The sequence below is a fragment of the Nylanderia fulva genome, unplaced genomic scaffold (assembly GCF_048542155.1).
Source record: "Nylanderia fulva isolate GAGA-0341 unplaced genomic scaffold, ASM4854215v1 Scaffold11, whole genome shotgun sequence".
In the NCBI taxonomy this organism is placed as follows: domain Eukaryota; kingdom Metazoa; phylum Arthropoda; class Insecta; order Hymenoptera; family Formicidae; genus Nylanderia; species Nylanderia fulva.
Genome location: NW_028189302.1, coordinates 3,868,760 through 3,886,588, shown reverse-complemented (window position 1 = coordinate 3,886,588; position 17,829 = coordinate 3,868,760). Strand labels below are relative to the sequence as shown.

General features: G+C 36.9%; 3 protein-coding genes and 1 long non-coding RNA gene across 10 annotated transcripts in view; 2 read left to right on the top strand and 2 right to left on the bottom strand.

Moving 5' to 3' along the window:
- The window catches only part of LOC146724954 (uncharacterized), a 17,892-nt gene extending 10,420 nt beyond the window's left edge, over positions 1-7,472 (bottom strand). The window contains exons 1-2 of the long non-coding RNA XR_014925620.1: positions 6,698-7,472; positions 6,415-6,610 (exon numbers count right to left, since the gene is read on the bottom strand). This is a non-coding gene — a long non-coding RNA (uncharacterized LOC146724954). The remainder of the gene's footprint in view (positions 1-6,414; positions 6,611-6,697) is intronic.
- Positions 197-2,604, top strand: LOC146724955 (stress-induced-phosphoprotein 1-like). Its single transcript, XM_085486489.1, has 5 exons — positions 197-434; positions 644-853; positions 985-1,138; positions 1,234-1,334; positions 1,445-2,604. Exons 1-5 carry the CDS (start codon positions 414-416, stop codon positions 1,685-1,687), a joined length of 729 nt encoding a protein of 242 aa, XP_085342615.1. The 5' UTR covers positions 197-413; the 3' UTR covers positions 1,688-2,604.
- IntS3 (integrator complex subunit 3) lies at positions 6,892-16,198 on the top strand. Its single transcript, XM_085486519.1, has 10 exons — positions 6,892-7,490; positions 7,927-8,525; positions 8,613-9,174; positions 9,259-9,454; positions 10,206-10,368; positions 10,672-11,220; positions 11,301-11,394; positions 11,487-11,854; positions 11,937-12,489; positions 12,634-16,198. The coding sequence occupies exons 1-10, from the start codon at positions 7,416-7,418 to the stop codon at positions 12,706-12,708; spliced, it is 3,234 nt and encodes a 1,077-aa protein (XP_085342645.1). The 5' UTR covers positions 6,892-7,415; the 3' UTR covers positions 12,709-16,198.
- The window catches only part of gro (TLE family member transcriptional corepressor groucho), a 71,811-nt gene continuing 69,814 nt past the window's right edge, over positions 15,833-17,829 (bottom strand). For all 7 annotated transcript variants that reach the window (XM_085486535.1, XM_085486537.1, XM_085486530.1 and 4 more), the window contains one exon: positions 15,833-17,829. In XM_085486535.1, the coding sequence (XP_085342661.1) occupies positions 17,722-17,829 (108 nt within the window). In that variant the 3' untranslated portion in view covers positions 15,833-17,721.

The following is a 17,829-nucleotide window of genomic DNA, read 5'->3' as shown; positions in this document are numbered from 1 at the left end:
TTAATCGAGTTTAAAACAAATTTTGTTTTAATATTATTCTTTTTAATACAAAATCAAAGAATGACGCGCGCTTATTCTAGTATACCTAGAATGCAATGACACGGCAATAAATAAATAATTGCAGAAAATGCAATCGAGAATAATGCGTGCGCATACAATATGCACATGCATATAGAATACACACACATGTATGTCACGTTACTCGCGCGCGCGCGCGCACGCTTGCATCTACTATCTACCAGGTAGCTTCTGCTTACCGGTCAGTAGATATGAGTGACAGGTCTTCGTCTGCTCCTCGTTGATTATGCTTAATTGAAGAAAATATCCCCCAACAATGATTCAAAGAATTTATCTTTAATTCTCCGTGAGAGTTCTTTTTTATTTCTTAAACAGAACCGCGGAAAGCAGGAACGATGAATGCGCGAGAAACGGAGGTGAGTTTATATCAATTATATCAATAAATTTTTGCAATCATCTTAATGTTACATTAATAAATAGATAACATTCCGCACGAGAAATCGTGCGCCTTTATGTAACGTTCTCCGGGTTAATTACATTGCGTGAAAAGAGAGAAATCTAATACTAACCTCTAAATATTGTAGATTTGCAGAATATGTATATTTTTTTCTTTTGTATTATTTAGGTGGACAATCTTAAGCAGCAGGGAAATGCATGTGTCAAGGAACAGAAATACGAAGAGGCAATGTTTCATTATACGCATGCCATCAAACTGGATCCGCAGAATTATTCTCTCTACAGTAACAGATCCTTCGCTTTTCTAATGATGAGACAATATCATTATTCTATGGAGGATGCATTGATGACTATTCAACTAAAACCTGACTGGTCTAAAGTACGTAATTCAATTAAAGCCTAACTGGTTTAAAGTATATTCTTAAAGCAGTCAGATTTAACAATAAATAAGAGTTAATAAAAAAGCGGAGGAAGAGCACATTGAAATTAATATATATTTGACTGTTTCAGGGTTATTTCAGAAAAGGTGAGGTTGAACTAAGGACATTCCGTTTTAGTGAGGCACTTCAATCTTATAACAAAGCCCTGTCTTTGCAACCAAACGAGCCTAAGATTTTAGAAGCAATGAACAGAGCGTCTAGATCATTGATTAAAGACAAAAGAGGTATGCAATGCAAAATTATTTTGGAATTGTAAAGACTTACAACATAATAGAGAATATTAATAAATAAGAATATAATAAAATATTGTATGTTACAGCTGATCAACAGATTCCGTGGCTTGGAGCTGGTGTTGGCATTATATTAGGAGTTATAGTTGTGATTGCAGATTATGTTTTTACAAACAAGCCCACTCTAACGGTATTTTTTAATTCATATTTAAAATTTTTAAATTATTATTGCACATAAATAATCGAGATTAAGTTAGTTTTGTCATAATTATAATGACATTCTTTTGTACTTTGTTACAGCATCCTTTATTGATGGCGTTATTAACGATGTCTATAGCCATGCTTGGTTTTGGCATCGCAAAAGGATTTCGTTATTTTGTAAAATGCCAAAGAAAATCATTGCTAGAACCACCCGTCGACCTCTTCCCTGAGGAAAAGGAAGATTTGGAAAATGTCGACGTAGAAAAAAATAATGAGAAGGAAAAACATCCAAAATATAGCAAAGCACAAGCGCGACAGCGATTTCGTAAAGGAAAATCGTAGTAAGTGTTAATTATATGTTTCAAATTGCACATTCTTGAATACTTTGAATTAAGAGATTCAATAAAATCCCAATGCCAAACATAAAAATAATATGTAAGGGATAAAGATATATGTATAATGGTTGGCTATAATCAGATCATTGCCCGTTGTTAAATGCTATTGTTATCTTTTGTTGAAAAATTCAATATATACATTTTTAATATATATTAAATAAATATCATTTTTCAATTTTATACAGAAATTATTCGTAAGATGATAACTTATTATTATATTACGATCAAAAGTGAATTGCTTATTGAATCTACTCTTGATAAGAAATGCATTTTTTCACACTATGGAAAAATAGTTTTGATAATTATACAAATTTTGCAAGAGACAACTTCAATGGAACATGTACTAATGATTAATTATATGCAGTGTTAGTACGTTAATTGTCGGGTGAATTTTGAGTAAAGTATAATTGTACTTTTTAAATTTAGCCAAAACTAGTAAGAGTATCCTATTTCAAAGAATACGCATTTCTTAACATTTGCATTTGTCTGAAAAAAATTGCACTCGCCCTTGTGATTCTTATACAACGAATAACGAAGTATAAGCATGTCAATCTAGTATTATAAGATAATGTTGCACTTTTCTCTACTTTTTGCACACTATATAATATATATCAGATGTGCATAGCACATCTTAATAGATCTCGATTGAAATATATCTGAATATGTATATCGAAGTCTTTTTTCGACTGGGAATTATCCTCCCATTGAGCTCGAAAAGGCTAATAGGTTTTACTTGTATAATTCGTCAGTTTATAATTTATTAAATATTCTACACGATTCGAATGTTAGTTGCCACATACGCATTCTGCAAACCGCGGTTTACAACACCGCATAGTTATGCAATAAAGACGAGATTACAAAATAGTGCCTCGCTATACATATTACAAACCTGACTCCTGAAACATTGTCCTTTCAAACTTACTGTTTTATATCTAATACGTACAACTGAGCTACATGCAATAATAGAATGTAATAAATGACAAAAATATGCGCGGTGTAAGAAATAAGAAGAACGATTCCCAAAGAAGCTTTAAATTAGAAACTTTTGGTTTATTTTCGAAAATCCTAATTCTCGTAGTAAAATAGAAATAGGAAGCTTTAAAACCAGTTCTCAGAGTTAATTAAGTGACTAAATAGTTACTTAATAAAGTTGATAGAAGTTCAAGAAATATTCAAAATTAACATTTTTCTAGTGCTGTACGAATAGTTTAGAACTAATATAATCAATGGCTGAAAAGTAGAAAAACAAAAATGATATACACATTCAGGAACAGCGCATACGCGTGTAAAATCTTTCCATTGCTAATTCATAAAATAGCAATTAATTCTCTATCGTAAATTTCATTTTTATCTCAATAATGAAGTAAAAAGAAACTCATTTTTTTATATCCATCCAATCAATGAAGTTGCTTTCTGTTAAAAATGAAGATAAATCTAACGTGTTCGATAAGATTTTTACGAAGTTTTTTTTTCTTAGAATGCTCTCTTCCTCTTCCTATCTCATTCACGATCCTGACGTGAAATTACTCACGACACTATCAAGCGCATGCGTCTCATTAAGGTTCGCAGCACATGGACATAAGAAATAACTGAGCTGATTTAATTTGCATGTTTGTAATAAACATGAACATTAAATGAGATATATTGTCAAAGCGAAATTCAATATTTAATTTAATAGTGAATGTAAAATATTTAGATTATAAATCAGTGTTTTTTTTAATCAACGGGAACGTAATTAATATATAAACGTTTTATTAATACAATGTAAGCATTTTAATAAAATGTATTTCTTACTAATATGAAAATGTAAGTTATAATTACTTTATTTATGTGAATTTAATTATTTTAAAATATATGCGTTTATTTGACGCATACACATATACACACGCGTACACATACATATATCAAAAGCCGCATCAATAACATCCTGTAGCCAATCAGTTTGCATTTCATTATATCGTCGATTTTGCGTCTATAAATAGGCATTTTACAAGCGGTCAAGTTATTTTTTGTATACGTGTAAATTTTACGTGTGTATATATATGTTATATACCATACATATGTATTATTGAATTTTTATTCTAAATATAATAAAGATGAGAATCTCTTTCTCTCTTCTAAAACTTAAACCTGTGATATCAATAAAATCAACTGTTGCTATTAAATTTTTTCCTTAAAAAAACAATCGTTATTATAATTTAATACTACAAAGATAAGGCAATAACGCAAACGAATTATGTTCTTAAAAAAAAGAGACAAACGAGATAAATCGGCCATTGACTTTTGACTTGGTTTTTTCGCAAATGCTTTCCTGTATCTCGATATGTTTTTTTGCACCGAATGATTTAAGCAATTTTGCAAAGATGAAGAATGCTTCTCGCTCATTTTGTCCTAGATTTTTAATGCATTAATTACAGAATTTCTCACGCGTTTTTCATAGCAATAAAATGATGTATATTTTTGATGTCCATTTCTCCTCCTTCCCCCTTTCTAAACATTTGTTTTCTACTCCTTGTAGACAAGTTTACACATACACACACAGTCGGTCCAGTTATTTCTTATGTCTATGATTCACAGTTAGCATATATTACGAGTCGAGCTGAGCTGATCATTTCTCTGGGAACCTCGAAACGTCACGCATCTCTTATCTGTGCGCCGAAAGAGATCCTTTATTATAAGCGATGATGCGAATCGACTAATAATAATGCAATCGACAGAAATAGATTCGCGATTATCTACAAATTTTAATTGCAATTTACAATTAAAACGAAGATTTTTTTCTCTAGAAATTCCGATATATTAACTCATGAAAATCGTGGACCAAAATTTAATTTTTCCGAGGTATTATATATTGACTTTTCATTTTCAATAAAGTAGATTACATTATCCCAGCTCGACTTTATTATTCGCGAAAGCGAAATTTGAATTCAAAGAGCGATATCGAATTCCTATCCCTGAAAGACAAGACGGAAAGAGAATGAATCAAAAATAAAAAGAGGAGTCGGGAAAACTGCAGGAATCGCAACGTATCGCGTTTTTTTTTTTTTTCGTCATTTCGTTGCTCAGAAATCTCGTTGACGTCACACAGCTGCTCACGGATGTCCCAAGTATTTTCTCACGCTCGTAATTTACGCACGCGACGTTACGAAGGAAATACCTATGTAAGGGGCGCCCTTTTCGTCTCGCAACTAAGAGACGCATTACAACGATCCGGTTGAACCAAAGGAACGCGCGCTTGACCGCGTGTTCGTCGCTATCGAGAATACGGCCATTATGTAAAAGCCAGGAGAGCACGCGGTGTTACGCGCCTCGTAACACACTCGATCGTTTCCCGTTACGTTTTGCGCGAAAAAAATGGCGACAGGATCCCGGATGAAGAGACGCGAATGTTCCTCGAGGGAGAGAAATCCGGTCGCGCGAAATGTCCTGGGGTTAGGACTGTCGAGGCGGACTCGTCGAGAACGTGTCGAACGACGCCCGTTTCCGCCGCGAGACCGGATACGCCTCGTCGCGAAGCCGAGGAGGTCGTCGAGGAATGGAGGCCTCCTCGAGGAAGGCCCGAGTTTTCCGGATCTCCGAAAAAGACCAAGTGCGCCGCGTCGTCGAGGAAGATCTCGCGGAGGCGAAACGCGAAACGGGGAAACCGGAGGAGCGTGCGTGACCGGGACGCCCAATGCGATTAAAGGCGGCCGATCTCGTTGCTGCTTGTCGCGTCGCAGCTGCGCGGGCGCGCGCGCATGCGCGCTTCGCACGCACCCTCGGCTCTAGCGAACTCGCGTGACGGGAGCTTTGCATCTCGCAATTTCATCAGTTTTTACATTTTTTCCAACTTCCATTTTTTCTATCATTTTAAATGCTAAACTTTTATATGCTAACCTTGTATACTTTTCTTTCTGTTTTGGATATTTTTTATTGTAAATGTATACATTTTTTAAAGCATTTATTATAATTAAAAATGTGAACATTTTTTAAAGCATTTATTATAATTAAAAATGTATACATTTCTTAAAGCATTTATTATAATACATTTCTTAAAGCATTTATTATAATAAAAAATGTATACATTTTTTAAAGCATTTATTATAATCGAAAATATCGAAAATAGAAAGAAAAGTATACGAGGTTAGCTTATAAAAAATTATATTTGTTCTTTAATTAACATTGATTTTAAAATAACAGAAAAATAATCGAAGGAAAAAGTGGACAAAAATGATGAAATCGCGAGATGCAAAACTATATTTATAATTATAAATTGATGAAGAGATTTATTAAGATTTTCGTCGCAACAATTTAATTTAAAATGACACGGCGATTAGACTTGCAAATTTTCATATTTCGCATCGTAATCTTCTCGGCGGAAAAGCCTTGAAAAGTTGGACTTTGTATCGGAGCAAGTCGAGTGTAGCTTTCCTCGCCCTCGACGCCAAGCGTTAGAATTTTCCAAACATTTCGTAATAATGACCCGCGAGTTTTAACTATGATGCGACCAAGTATTTCCCGTCTCTTCATTAGAGAGGAGTTCATATAGCCGTGACTCTCTCTCTGTCGGAGTCGCGAAAGTTCCCGCGCGCGTCTTCATTATTATAACGTATATACATACTTATTAATAACGCGTGGCGAACGAAGGACGAAGTTCACGACTTGTACACTTCGTAGTAATTGCACAAAGCTTACCTGCGCTGTGTGGCGCAAAGAGGCAAAACGTAATCCACCATGAAGACGCTTTCCGTTATCCGCTCCATTGTCCGTGGGATGATTAACCGGTAAAAAATTCTTAGGGGCGAGAATGAGCTACAAAGCCTTTTATTAAGGAGTCAGGAGAAGGATCGGAGGATTATTTCCCATTTCCTTGTATATATTTCCTCAAAGTCTATAACAAAAAGTAAGACCAGATTTAATTCTTTACATTGTAGAAAAAAAATGATTATACAAGCGATTAGATAAGCTAAATATATACCAACGAAAAAAAAAGATCCAGATTCGCTCTCTATTCATTATTTATCGAGAGAGTTCGCAAGGCCAATCGGAGCGGTGTGAAGTTTGTCACGTGTCAGCGGTGTCGAGTTGTCAACTCGGGCGCCCTCCGCGCGACTCGACTCGTCCTGTCACCTCAAGGCGCCCCGTATGAATTCGACCCTGCGCGAGCCGCACTACTTTTCTATCTTACCCCCACTCCGCGCGGTCGTGTGTACTGGCTGGTACGCGCTGATTGGCGGACGGGTCGGTGGTGGGGGCCGAGCACCGCGACACTCTCGACGAGGCCCTCTCGGCGACTGGGCGCATCTATCAATGCGCAATCGCATCGGAACGCTACGCGAAGTCGGGGAGCCCTGTAGCGAGGAGCCGAGGAATAAACAGTGGATAGTCCGCGCACGGCACGGGTAACGGCGCGAGGTGGCGGGGCGGTGGAGGGAGCGAGGACACGTAGTGGGAGAGAGAGAGAACGAGGAGGTGGGAGAGCGAGCGAGACGGAGCGAGAGACGGCGAACGAGCGAGGGAGAGAGAGAGAAGAGACGTGGAGGAGAGAGCGAGATAGAACGAGCGAGCAGGCCAGCGAGACGATCACGATGCACGGAGGCGAGCACAAGCGGCCAGGGGCACAGGGCTGAGGGCTGAGGGCTCGACGGGGGCCTCGAGTAACGTTCACGGGCCGGCCGCGGCGCAGTCGACGAGCGATGGAGCAGCCCAAGACTCCGGCGTCCCGGCTACTCGTCACGAGCTGCATCGAGAACAAGGACGAGCTGGAAGAGGTAACATAAATATTTGAAATAGTCACTGGATACGTATCGGGTGCGAGGGCCTCCGCCATTGTTGCGACGGTCGCGCACGTTGGTGACGCGCGGCGCCACATGCGAAAACGCGTGTTTCCCCGCGAAATTTCAATTCGCGAGAATGGACGCACCTCGGACTTTTTCGTTCTCTTCCTTTTCCTCCCGCGAACTTTCGTCTCATTATACGCCTCTGCACTTCTCGAAATCGCAAAAGAAAGTTCGAGCATATTTTCTTTAGATCCTATTTTGTATTTTATTTATCATTTTCGGAAATTTTATTTTATATCATAATATGCTTTCACCAAGGAAGATTTATTCCAAAAACCTAGATGCAAATTTATATTAATTCCTCTTGTACTATTTCTTTTTCCTTTGTTAGCCTGGAGAATTAAACGATGCGATATATGATTTTCAGAAATTGGAGAGATGTCACTCGATGCTGCAAAATCTGACTGCGGGACTTTCGGAGAAGGAAGTTCACGATACATTGAACAATGCTGTGTGCAAGGACAAGACGCACGAGGAAGTTTCACTGGGTTTACTAGTGGTGATTTTGACAGATTCGCAGAATGCTGCAAAGAGTTATAGAGACTTAACGTTAATTACGCGAGATGGACTTGCCATTGTGCTGCTTCATCTCAATCAATTAGTATTGGAGAAATATTTGAGATTAAATGACATCACTAGGAGTCAGCTGTTGTGGTTGCTGAGAGAAATGATAAGGACTAGTGTAACTAATGTGGATAATCTTTGTTTAAGTTTGTTGAGGCATGCTGCGGGTGGGGATATTTCCCCAAGAAATTTATTCCTTGTTGACGCTCTCTTAGATATTTTTCAAGAGAATCGAGCGTGGTTGGACAAGTTCCCTTTTTTAGTAGCATCAATTGTTTACACATATTTGCGGTTAATAGAAGACCATAACGCGCCTCACTTGACTGGTTTGCGGCAAAAGGAAGTGACCTTCACAGTGTCTCTGATAAGGGAGCGAATGGCAGACTGTTTAGCTATTGGAAGGTACGTACATCCATCGCGCGTGACTAATACTCTAAAAGACGAACTAAACGAATTAATTTACTCAATTATATTTGTGCTATTTTGCAGGGATTTGGTTCGTTTACTGCAAAACGTCGCGAGAATACCAGAGTTCGAGGCATTATGGAAAGACATACTGCTCAATTCGAAAAGTCTCTGTCCGAATTTTAACGGCGTTCTTCAGTTGCTGCAGACCAGAACATCGAGAAGATTTTTACAATCTCGCTTGACGCCGGACATGGAGAGGAAACTCGTATTCCTCACCAGTAACGTCCGTTTTGGTAATCACAAACGTTATCAGGACTGGTTCCAGAGGCAATACTTAGCGACGCCTGAATCTCAGTCGTTAAGATGCGACCTTATTCGCTTCATCGTCGGAGTCATACACCCCACGAACGAGTTGCTGTGCTCCGACATCATACCACGATGGGCTGTAATAGGCTGGCTATTCACAACGTGCACTTCCACCGTAGCCGCCAGCAACGCGAAACTGGCCTTGTTCTACGATTGGCTATTCTTCGAACCCGAGAAGGATAACATCATGAATATCGAGCCGGCGATCCTCGTCATGCACAATTCAATGAGGTCTCATCCACCCGTCACTGCCACACTTCTAGATTTTTTATGCAGGGTAAGGACTGTGTTTGCATTTTTTTTTTTTATTGTTGTAATGTTTCATTGTGAAACTCTTCTAACACAAGGATTCGTTTCGTAGATAATTCCAAACTTTTACCCTGCGCTAACGGACAAAGTGAGAAACGGGATATTTTCATCGTTGCGACAAATTTTGGAGAAACGCGTTTTGCCTAGCCTGTATCCGTTATTCGATAGCCCGAAACTGGACCGAGAATTGCGGAGCAAGATACGAGAAACCTTCAAGGAGTTTTGTCTACCGCCGAATACAGAGCCTGGTAAAATTATTAATACTGTATGCAAATTTTTTGTTAACACTATTTCGCATCCTCCATTAAAAATAAGCTACGGATAATTAATTTTTTTTTGAGTTTCTGCCATTTCATTCACAAATCTGGATAGTCGTTACATGTGGAAAGCTTTTTTTTAGATGTCCAAAACTTATCGATTACACTCGGCGTTATTAATATCTTTCATTTCCAATTTAAACGTTTCTCAGTTCTTTTCGTATAAATAATGTGTCTAAATTCATCTGACAGTTTGAACTATTATTTTGAGATATTAAAAAACATCCTTTCTGTTAAATATAACGGATGCCTTCAGAAAAAAATATCTTAATTATTATGATGCCAATCATATTTTGCATAATTACAAATTAAAAAAATATATAGTCTACTCTTACATTAAATATGTGAAATTTAAACAATATTTTCTTTGTTATTTTATATAATTTCATACAATTTCTTTATTATTTCATATAATTTTATATATAATTCTTATTAAATTCACTGTGTATGTGTGTATTAGAATTTATAATGAACTTTATAAAATCTCGAATTTATAATAAGAATTTATAATATAAAAGTTTGTTAAATTCATACATTGGAAAAAATTTATATTTAAATGCTGTATGTGACGCCGAGTGTGTTTCTTCGTAAAAACTTTTTCTTTGCATCAAATCTGACGATTCACTCCTTTTAGCTTTCAGCACATTTATCGCTTACTAACTTTTTACATCATGTCCTTAAGCAGGTAATAAGGTCTTGAAATATTCAGGTAAAATGGAAGAGCTCAACAAGGAGCACAATCCAGGGACTGTAATAGAGAATACAAATTCTACCATGGAGAATAATCACGTGGCACAGGATCCAGAACCAGCGTTTAGTGATGAAGAGGAGGAGTCTCCTCTCAGGTTGATTATCCATTTATATACAATAGTTTTGTAACAGTGATATATATATTCATCTTTTTTTCATATAAAACACTATTAATGTATTAATCTTTTTGATATGGAAAAACCGTAGTTTTGGCAGTGAATCATCAATGTGTTCGTTACGATCGAATGATACTTTAATTTTATATGAATTCGGTGAGGTAGGTATTCTTCGATCGCAACAAATTGTATAATTTTACGACTATGGGCATTCTCCAGTCAAAAAGATTAAATGTTAACGTCTTAAAATTAATTTTGCAAACTAATGCAAGCTAAATTTAGGATAGTGACAAAGGTGGAAGACGAAGACGACGAGGAGGATATACCGTTGTCCACGGTAAAACTGAAAAACGAGCAAAAGAATGCAAATTGTGTTGTGAAGAAGGAGGACATTACGTCGCATTTGCGTCTCATATTGGAACCGGAAGAGTTGAGAACCAGTATAGAGACGTTGCACACGGAAGCTGACAATGAAGCGAGGTGTCAAACGATGGAGAGGATAGTACAAATGGTCGTGGAGGACGAAATAGACGCCGAGACAATATCCGCGTTAGCGTCCTGCATATCGACCATCTTATCGTCGCAGATTACGGCACCGATCTTTCCATCGGACAACATGAACGAGGAAGCGCTAACTGATAGTATAAGTACTCCGTTGTTCGTCATGTTTCGAAATCAATTTCAGTTGTGCAAAGAGGAAGATAATAGACGGAAGCTGTTGGCTAGGGTCTTAGCAGAAATGCAGTCGGTTCAACCACGAATAGGCTATCTTCTCCTTTATTTCTTGAAAGTCTGGGGCAGAGAGGAAGAAAAACGAGAAAACAAGCCGAGGTTGGTCTAAAAGAAAAATGAAATAGTAAAAAAGAAAAAGTAAAGAAAACATTTTTGACCTCTACACTTTTTTATTTCAGCAATGTTTTGAATGACATTAAAGCATCGGTGTACAAGGATTTTTGTGGGCAGCGAGAAAAAAAATTGGATGTATGCCTGGTGTCGGACTTAAAGGTAGAATTTTATATCGAAATACAAATAAATTAAGTGTATACATGTATGTATTACAAAATATGTGACATATATTACCTTTGTCTTTGTTATAGCTCTGCCATGAAGATAACATATTCATGTTATGTTACCTCGTGCCCGACGTGTACATGGGATTTCAAAACGTCGCTCTCGGAAACGCTCAATTGTTACATCTCGTCGTCTCTACCGTGGACTCGTGCCAGTTGCAGGATCTGGTTTGTCAAATAATGCAAGGCCATCTGAAAATGTTAAAGAAGGAATCATTCACTGCGTTATTAACAGCCAGCTTAAACTGGGAAACCTTCGAACAGTACTGTTTTTGGCAGCTCATATTCGCGCACGATTTTCCAATCGATTACGTACTGCCAGTTTTGCCGAAATTACAATTTCGCAATCATGCGGAGGCGCTTACTTCGATTTTGTTCATGCTTAAGCAACAAAAGTGAGTCTTGATGTAGTTGCAATTTATATATATATAAAATCTGTGTATAAAACAATTTGAATATTTGTATATTTTATTATAGGCCAACGTTGGATCTTCTACGACAACTGCTCGCTCGACAGAGCGTCGATGGCGACATGTTTGTCGTAGCTGTACTACGCTATTGGTGTCGTGATTATGAGGAGAAGCTTGGTGAACTACTCGCGAACTTGCTCAGCACCCGTTACCCTGCGACTAGTCCGAACAAACGGAAACGTTCAGGTGCTAAACAGAATCAACAGTCCGGTCCGCCTACCGGCGAACAAGTTCTCAGCCATTTGGAACAATTACGGCAGCACTCCGCGGAATTACAGCTGTATCATTTGGAAGGTATGCAGAGAGCGCTGCAACAGGCGCAAGCGGCAAGCAACGACTCGCTGAGGAAGAGCTACGGCGATCTCTTCTCACTTGCCGAAATTAACGAGGAGAACGAACCACCACCGCCGAGTAGCTCCGCGAGAAAACACAACGTTTCCTCCGGGGCCGGTGGTGGCAGTAAGGGCGGTCATAGAAAAACCGGTGCTAACACGCGAGAAAGATCCAATTCGAAGAGACCACTTCCACGGTATCACATTGACAGTACCTCCAGTAGCGAAGTAAGTTTTTTTATTACATTTTTCTTTAGCGTATTTATTTATAAAATAAAATAAATATAAATAAGTAAAAATATATATATAAATATAATATAAAATTAAAGTATATGGCGAAAAAATACAATCTTTTTTTCTTGATGCTCATAGGAGGAGGAAATCGTGAATCCAAAGCAAGCGAAAAAAAGGAAAAAGATCAATCCAGTGGGCTCGGACAGCGACTGACCACCCAGTGTCTTCATATGTCACATGGACCATGTCACGTGTGTGCAGCAAGCTAAACTAGCCTTAAGGATAGTAAGATAATATGATATATATATATATATATATATATATATATATATATATATATAAATATATAAATAGAGATCTATTTAGCGCGACTTGTAAATATAATATACGTTAAGGATGAAAAAAACGCGGAGAGATATACATATATTCAGAAAAACCTTTAATATGTTTCGTAAATGTTGCTCAGAGCAACAGCAAAATTGCCAGAGACTCTGATTGTTATTGTTGAATCGTTTTATTAAAAAAAAAAAAGAAAAAATGAGGATCGGCGTGTGAGAACTACTTAATCGCATTTTTTTAAGTACGATCTCTCTCATTCCGAACATGTTTTTACACGTTAATATTGATTATTGCTTTTTTCCGGTAACTCACATGACAGATATAAGTAATCTTATATAAAGCGGTATGTCAATTATTTTACTTCCCTGTGTTTTCCTCTCGAAATATTCGCGCCGCTTGCGTCTGTCAAATAAATAAGTTACCAAACAGCAGGACGTTAGACTCTGAAAATTACTTAATTAGAATCTGGCAACATTGCGAGGGGTAACAGCAACACAATATATCCCTTTTGCACTTTATCATGGGTGCTTTTCAGCAAGCAACACAGGCGACACAAAGTCACACTGTGTGCGACACAAGTGCTTTTCTACTATCACACAATATAACACAATCTTACTCAGCTCTTTAGCTAAGTCGCTTTGTGCTCAATTGTGTTACACCAGTATTACACAGTGTCTATCTATGTCTTCCTTGCTGAAAAGCACCCCATATTATCTATATACATCTATATATTTTTTTTAATTATGACGAATTTTATCCATTGTCCTAAATGATTGTCATATCTTATTTTTCTTTATAAGACTTCTTTTCAAAATGATTATCGCAACTGGACATATTCGTTGCCATATCTCCGAACACAATTCATATAAGAGTTGTTAGCTTTTCCTTTTCTAGAATTAAGGACCTTCTGCCAGAACATCGAGACGTAAATCGACGCGTCGTATTCCGGCGAGAAGCGTACAGTTTTACGACCAAATATATAATTCAGTTCGCGACTGCGCTTATTGAGAGCACAATTATCCTCGAGAGACGCAGGGAGGATATCTTTTTAAATATGTTCTGCATGACGAAGATTGTTAGCGTTAAAGTAATCCGAGCGATATTCGATGTTAGTTTCAAATAAATTTTCTTTCTTTTTTTTGTTTCACAAATTTTACTAGAGCGATTTAATGATTCGTTGCGATTGTAAATTGCAACATAATATGAATTGTATTGTACTTTTGTATATGTTTTTACATCCCTCATATTTGTAGATAGACATGTAAGATAAAATTGATTCGAAAGATAACGATGGATTATAGGCACGGTAGATCGATATCTTATTGTACAAGTATTCAATTCTCTTCATAGTATTCGAATGATTTACCATACACATCATTTCACGTTTCATTATTATGCTACCCACAAGCATGCATGTTTCTTTGAAATGTTTAAAAGTCTCGAATTACGCGACACCTAAGAAAAGTAGAAGGGAAAACAATTTAATCTCCCTCTTTTTTTATCATCCCTCCCGAATCGAGTGTTCTTGTAAATCTACATTTACAAAGGCAAAGTGTGGAGATTATCATCATTCATCATTTGCAATGTATATTTCCTATGAAAAACATGTATGTACATATACATGTGAGATAAAAAATGAGACATGTATATGTGTATAGATATTTTATCGCGATTAACAAAATTACGAAACATTTTGTTTTCAAAATTTTATATATTTCTCAGTAATGTCTCCACGTGTCTTTCATTTTCCCTTGATTCTATTTACGAAATCGTATCGAGATAATTGGAAAAAAAAGATAAAAATATCGAAACATGTCTGTGAACGTTCGTACGAATAATTTGTATGAAAGATGGGTGTGTGTAGTATAATTCTTCTCCCCTTTCCGTTTGTAATAACGCGTGACGATAATGACATACTAGAATTTTTCTACTTGTATATATGCAATGACGAGATACGTCAGAGGGTATTTAAAAACGATGATCCGACGAGAGAAAGAGAGCGGAATTTTCAAACATGCGCGAGGCGATATGTGAGAAAAGAAGGAAAAAAAAAGAAAAGGCAAGCCTGTAAACACATCTAATGTTTCTAACAATCTTGTACACACGGAGAAGAATATGTAAATATATGGACAGATTATCATATTACGCGAGCATAAACATTTAATGTTTTTAACGATCTTGTACACACGTAAAAAAAAAAAAATGTAAATACATCGAAAATTATCGGAAGCAAACTTGTGATAACTCTGTGGTACTTACTTTCTCCTTCTCTCGATTCACACCATCTTCCTTCGACATAGTCTTTATCATGGGCGTTCGCAGAATTTTTTCAAAGGGAGGCATAATTAATTTTTTTAAATTTTTTGTTAATTTTATTTTTTTTATATTAAATATGGAAATAAATTCCAGTGCTTATTCAAAAGAAGAGAAAATGCCCCCTCTTGTCCCTCCTGCGGACGTTCATGGTCTTTACTCATTTTAAGGATAAAATGTCTCGCTGCAAATTAGCAATAATGGTTAGTGCGTACTTCTAGAGCACACACAAAAACTTTCTCTCTTTATCCCCGTTTTGCATAGTTACGTGTAATCGTGCAGTAACTTTCGTAACGCGAGCCATATAATGATTATTTTTTATCAGATAAGTTTTATCGGACAAAGAAACGCGACACGATTAGCTATATTTGCCGATGAATAATGTATTTCATTCGCGATGACCGCTAACTCTTTGGATATATAATCGTTGTTTACACATTATATGTCATATTGTACAATCATCGATTCGTCGTATGGATTCCGACACGCAACTGTGCGTTCCAAGAAAGACTTATTGCGAAAACAATTTTATTTTCTTCTGCCACGTACATGTGACACTTTCGTTAACCACTGTGAGAAAGAGAGAGAAAGAGAAACTGAAAAATTTAATGCGAGACAATAAATTATATAATAATATATATCAATTGTCACATATTATTATTGCTAAAAATGCGACGCGGGGAAGAAATGGAATAAATCCTTATTTATTTCCTCAAGAAATTTTTGCAGATACGTCATTGTTAATTATATGACATATCTTTCTCTACATATGTGTGATGCATTAACCAAACCTCTCAATTTGTCATAATATATTCGCCAGCAAGACGAGAACTGCGAAAACTATATAATAAAGTAACTATCCGTTTTTCTTAAGGTTTACTTGGTTTTTATTACTTCACGTTAAGGACACAGAATGAAGGACCGTATAATTTCACAAATTTAATCATCTCGATGATACATTATAATTCGCGCTCGTCTGTCTGTCGAGAATTTCATTCAGCTAATTTTCGCAGGACGAAGATCAATCGAAAGCAGAAATTTATTCACGAAAGCATTTACGAAAATGCTCCTTGTCATATCGTTTTTGATATTGGATAAAGCTCCAATTATATATATCATTGTTCAAATATTTTTTTAACACAAAGATATCGTTATCATTTAATTTTTCGTACAATATCAATATTTTTTTCATTGATTTATATATACCTATAATGAAAAGTCAATATTTAAAAACTGCAAGAAGTTATTCCGCCTCTATTGATCTCCGCGCATTTTAGTGTTCACCTAATTGAAGTAGAGAAATAGTTTTGTTTCGATTGTGCATTGGGGTTGTACTTTACATAGGTATATTTAAAGAGTCCGAGTAAATACTCGTTTTATAATCGTTATAATCACAAACGTCGAATATGTACAAGGATTCTGTACAGGGATTCGTATCTGCCTTTCGCGCAATATCACGTAGAAATTCGATTATTAAACGGTGGGTAGGTATCATTCTTTATGCTTACGAGGCAAAAAAAAAAAGATATGTTTGCAATCAAGTTTGCCAAACAGCGTACATAGTAGTCATGAAAGTGAAATTAATCAAAATCTAACAGTTTGAAGCCCGAAACGTAATGTCCTCTTGTTCGACAAATTACTCGATTTAGATTCTTTTATCGCAATTAAAAAATATCGAACCGAAAAGTACAACAATACTGATTATTCATAACGTAAATTACTTTTCACATTGACAATGCGCATTTCATAAAAATCCGCCGACGCAATACAATCAATAAGCCTTTAAAAAAAAGGATGTAAAAGACTTTTGGACATTCTTCAATTTTTTTTTCTCTTTAACGTCCTCTTTTACGTCGCTCGAGAGGGGACAGCAGGAAGGATACGATTCGTTCGAAGATGTAGCGATTGCAAAGATTCAAAGTGACGCCCGTGTCCGTGGTTTTACTAAAAAGCGTAATGCAATTTCTCTTACCGGATAGGCAAAGACTAATCTTGCGACGCCTTTTTACACCTCGATGATACCGGCCGTCCGCTTTAGGCGCGTTTATAATCCTACGTTTACGTAGCTACAAAATCATATATGTCTAACATCACCGTTTGCGAAGGCTCCTCTCGTTTACTTTAGCGCACATGCGACCAGAGCGTTCCGTTGATCGCTCGTCGTTTCAAAACACGTTTCCAGAGCTCGTTGTATGCACGCGACAAATAGTAGTCCCCGCGCGCGTAATCGCGTATATACGGAACGTTCGTTTTCGCGAAATCGGGACACGCACGCGCGAATATACATACATCGCTGACTCTCAGTTCATCATACGCACGCACGCACACATACACATATCTTTCACATTCTTCTATTGTAATTCCGTTATAGATTCGCATATGCGTAATATGTACACAATTATACCAGTCGCGTCGGTCTTATTTAGGGTCCTAAGGCTGCTAAAGAATCCCACTTTTTCGGGAACTTTTATTCTCGCACAGGAGATTAACTTGAAGTTCTCAATCCATTTTTTAAACACTATTTTAAAGAGGAAAGAACAAGTCTTTCTTTCTTTCTTTGTTTAGGGAATAGGCTTAGTAAATCACTTCGTATACAGTGGCCTTTTTATCGCCGGATCCAGTCACAATGTACTTGTCGTCTGCGGAAATGTCGCAACTCAGCACCGATGATGACTCCTTAGA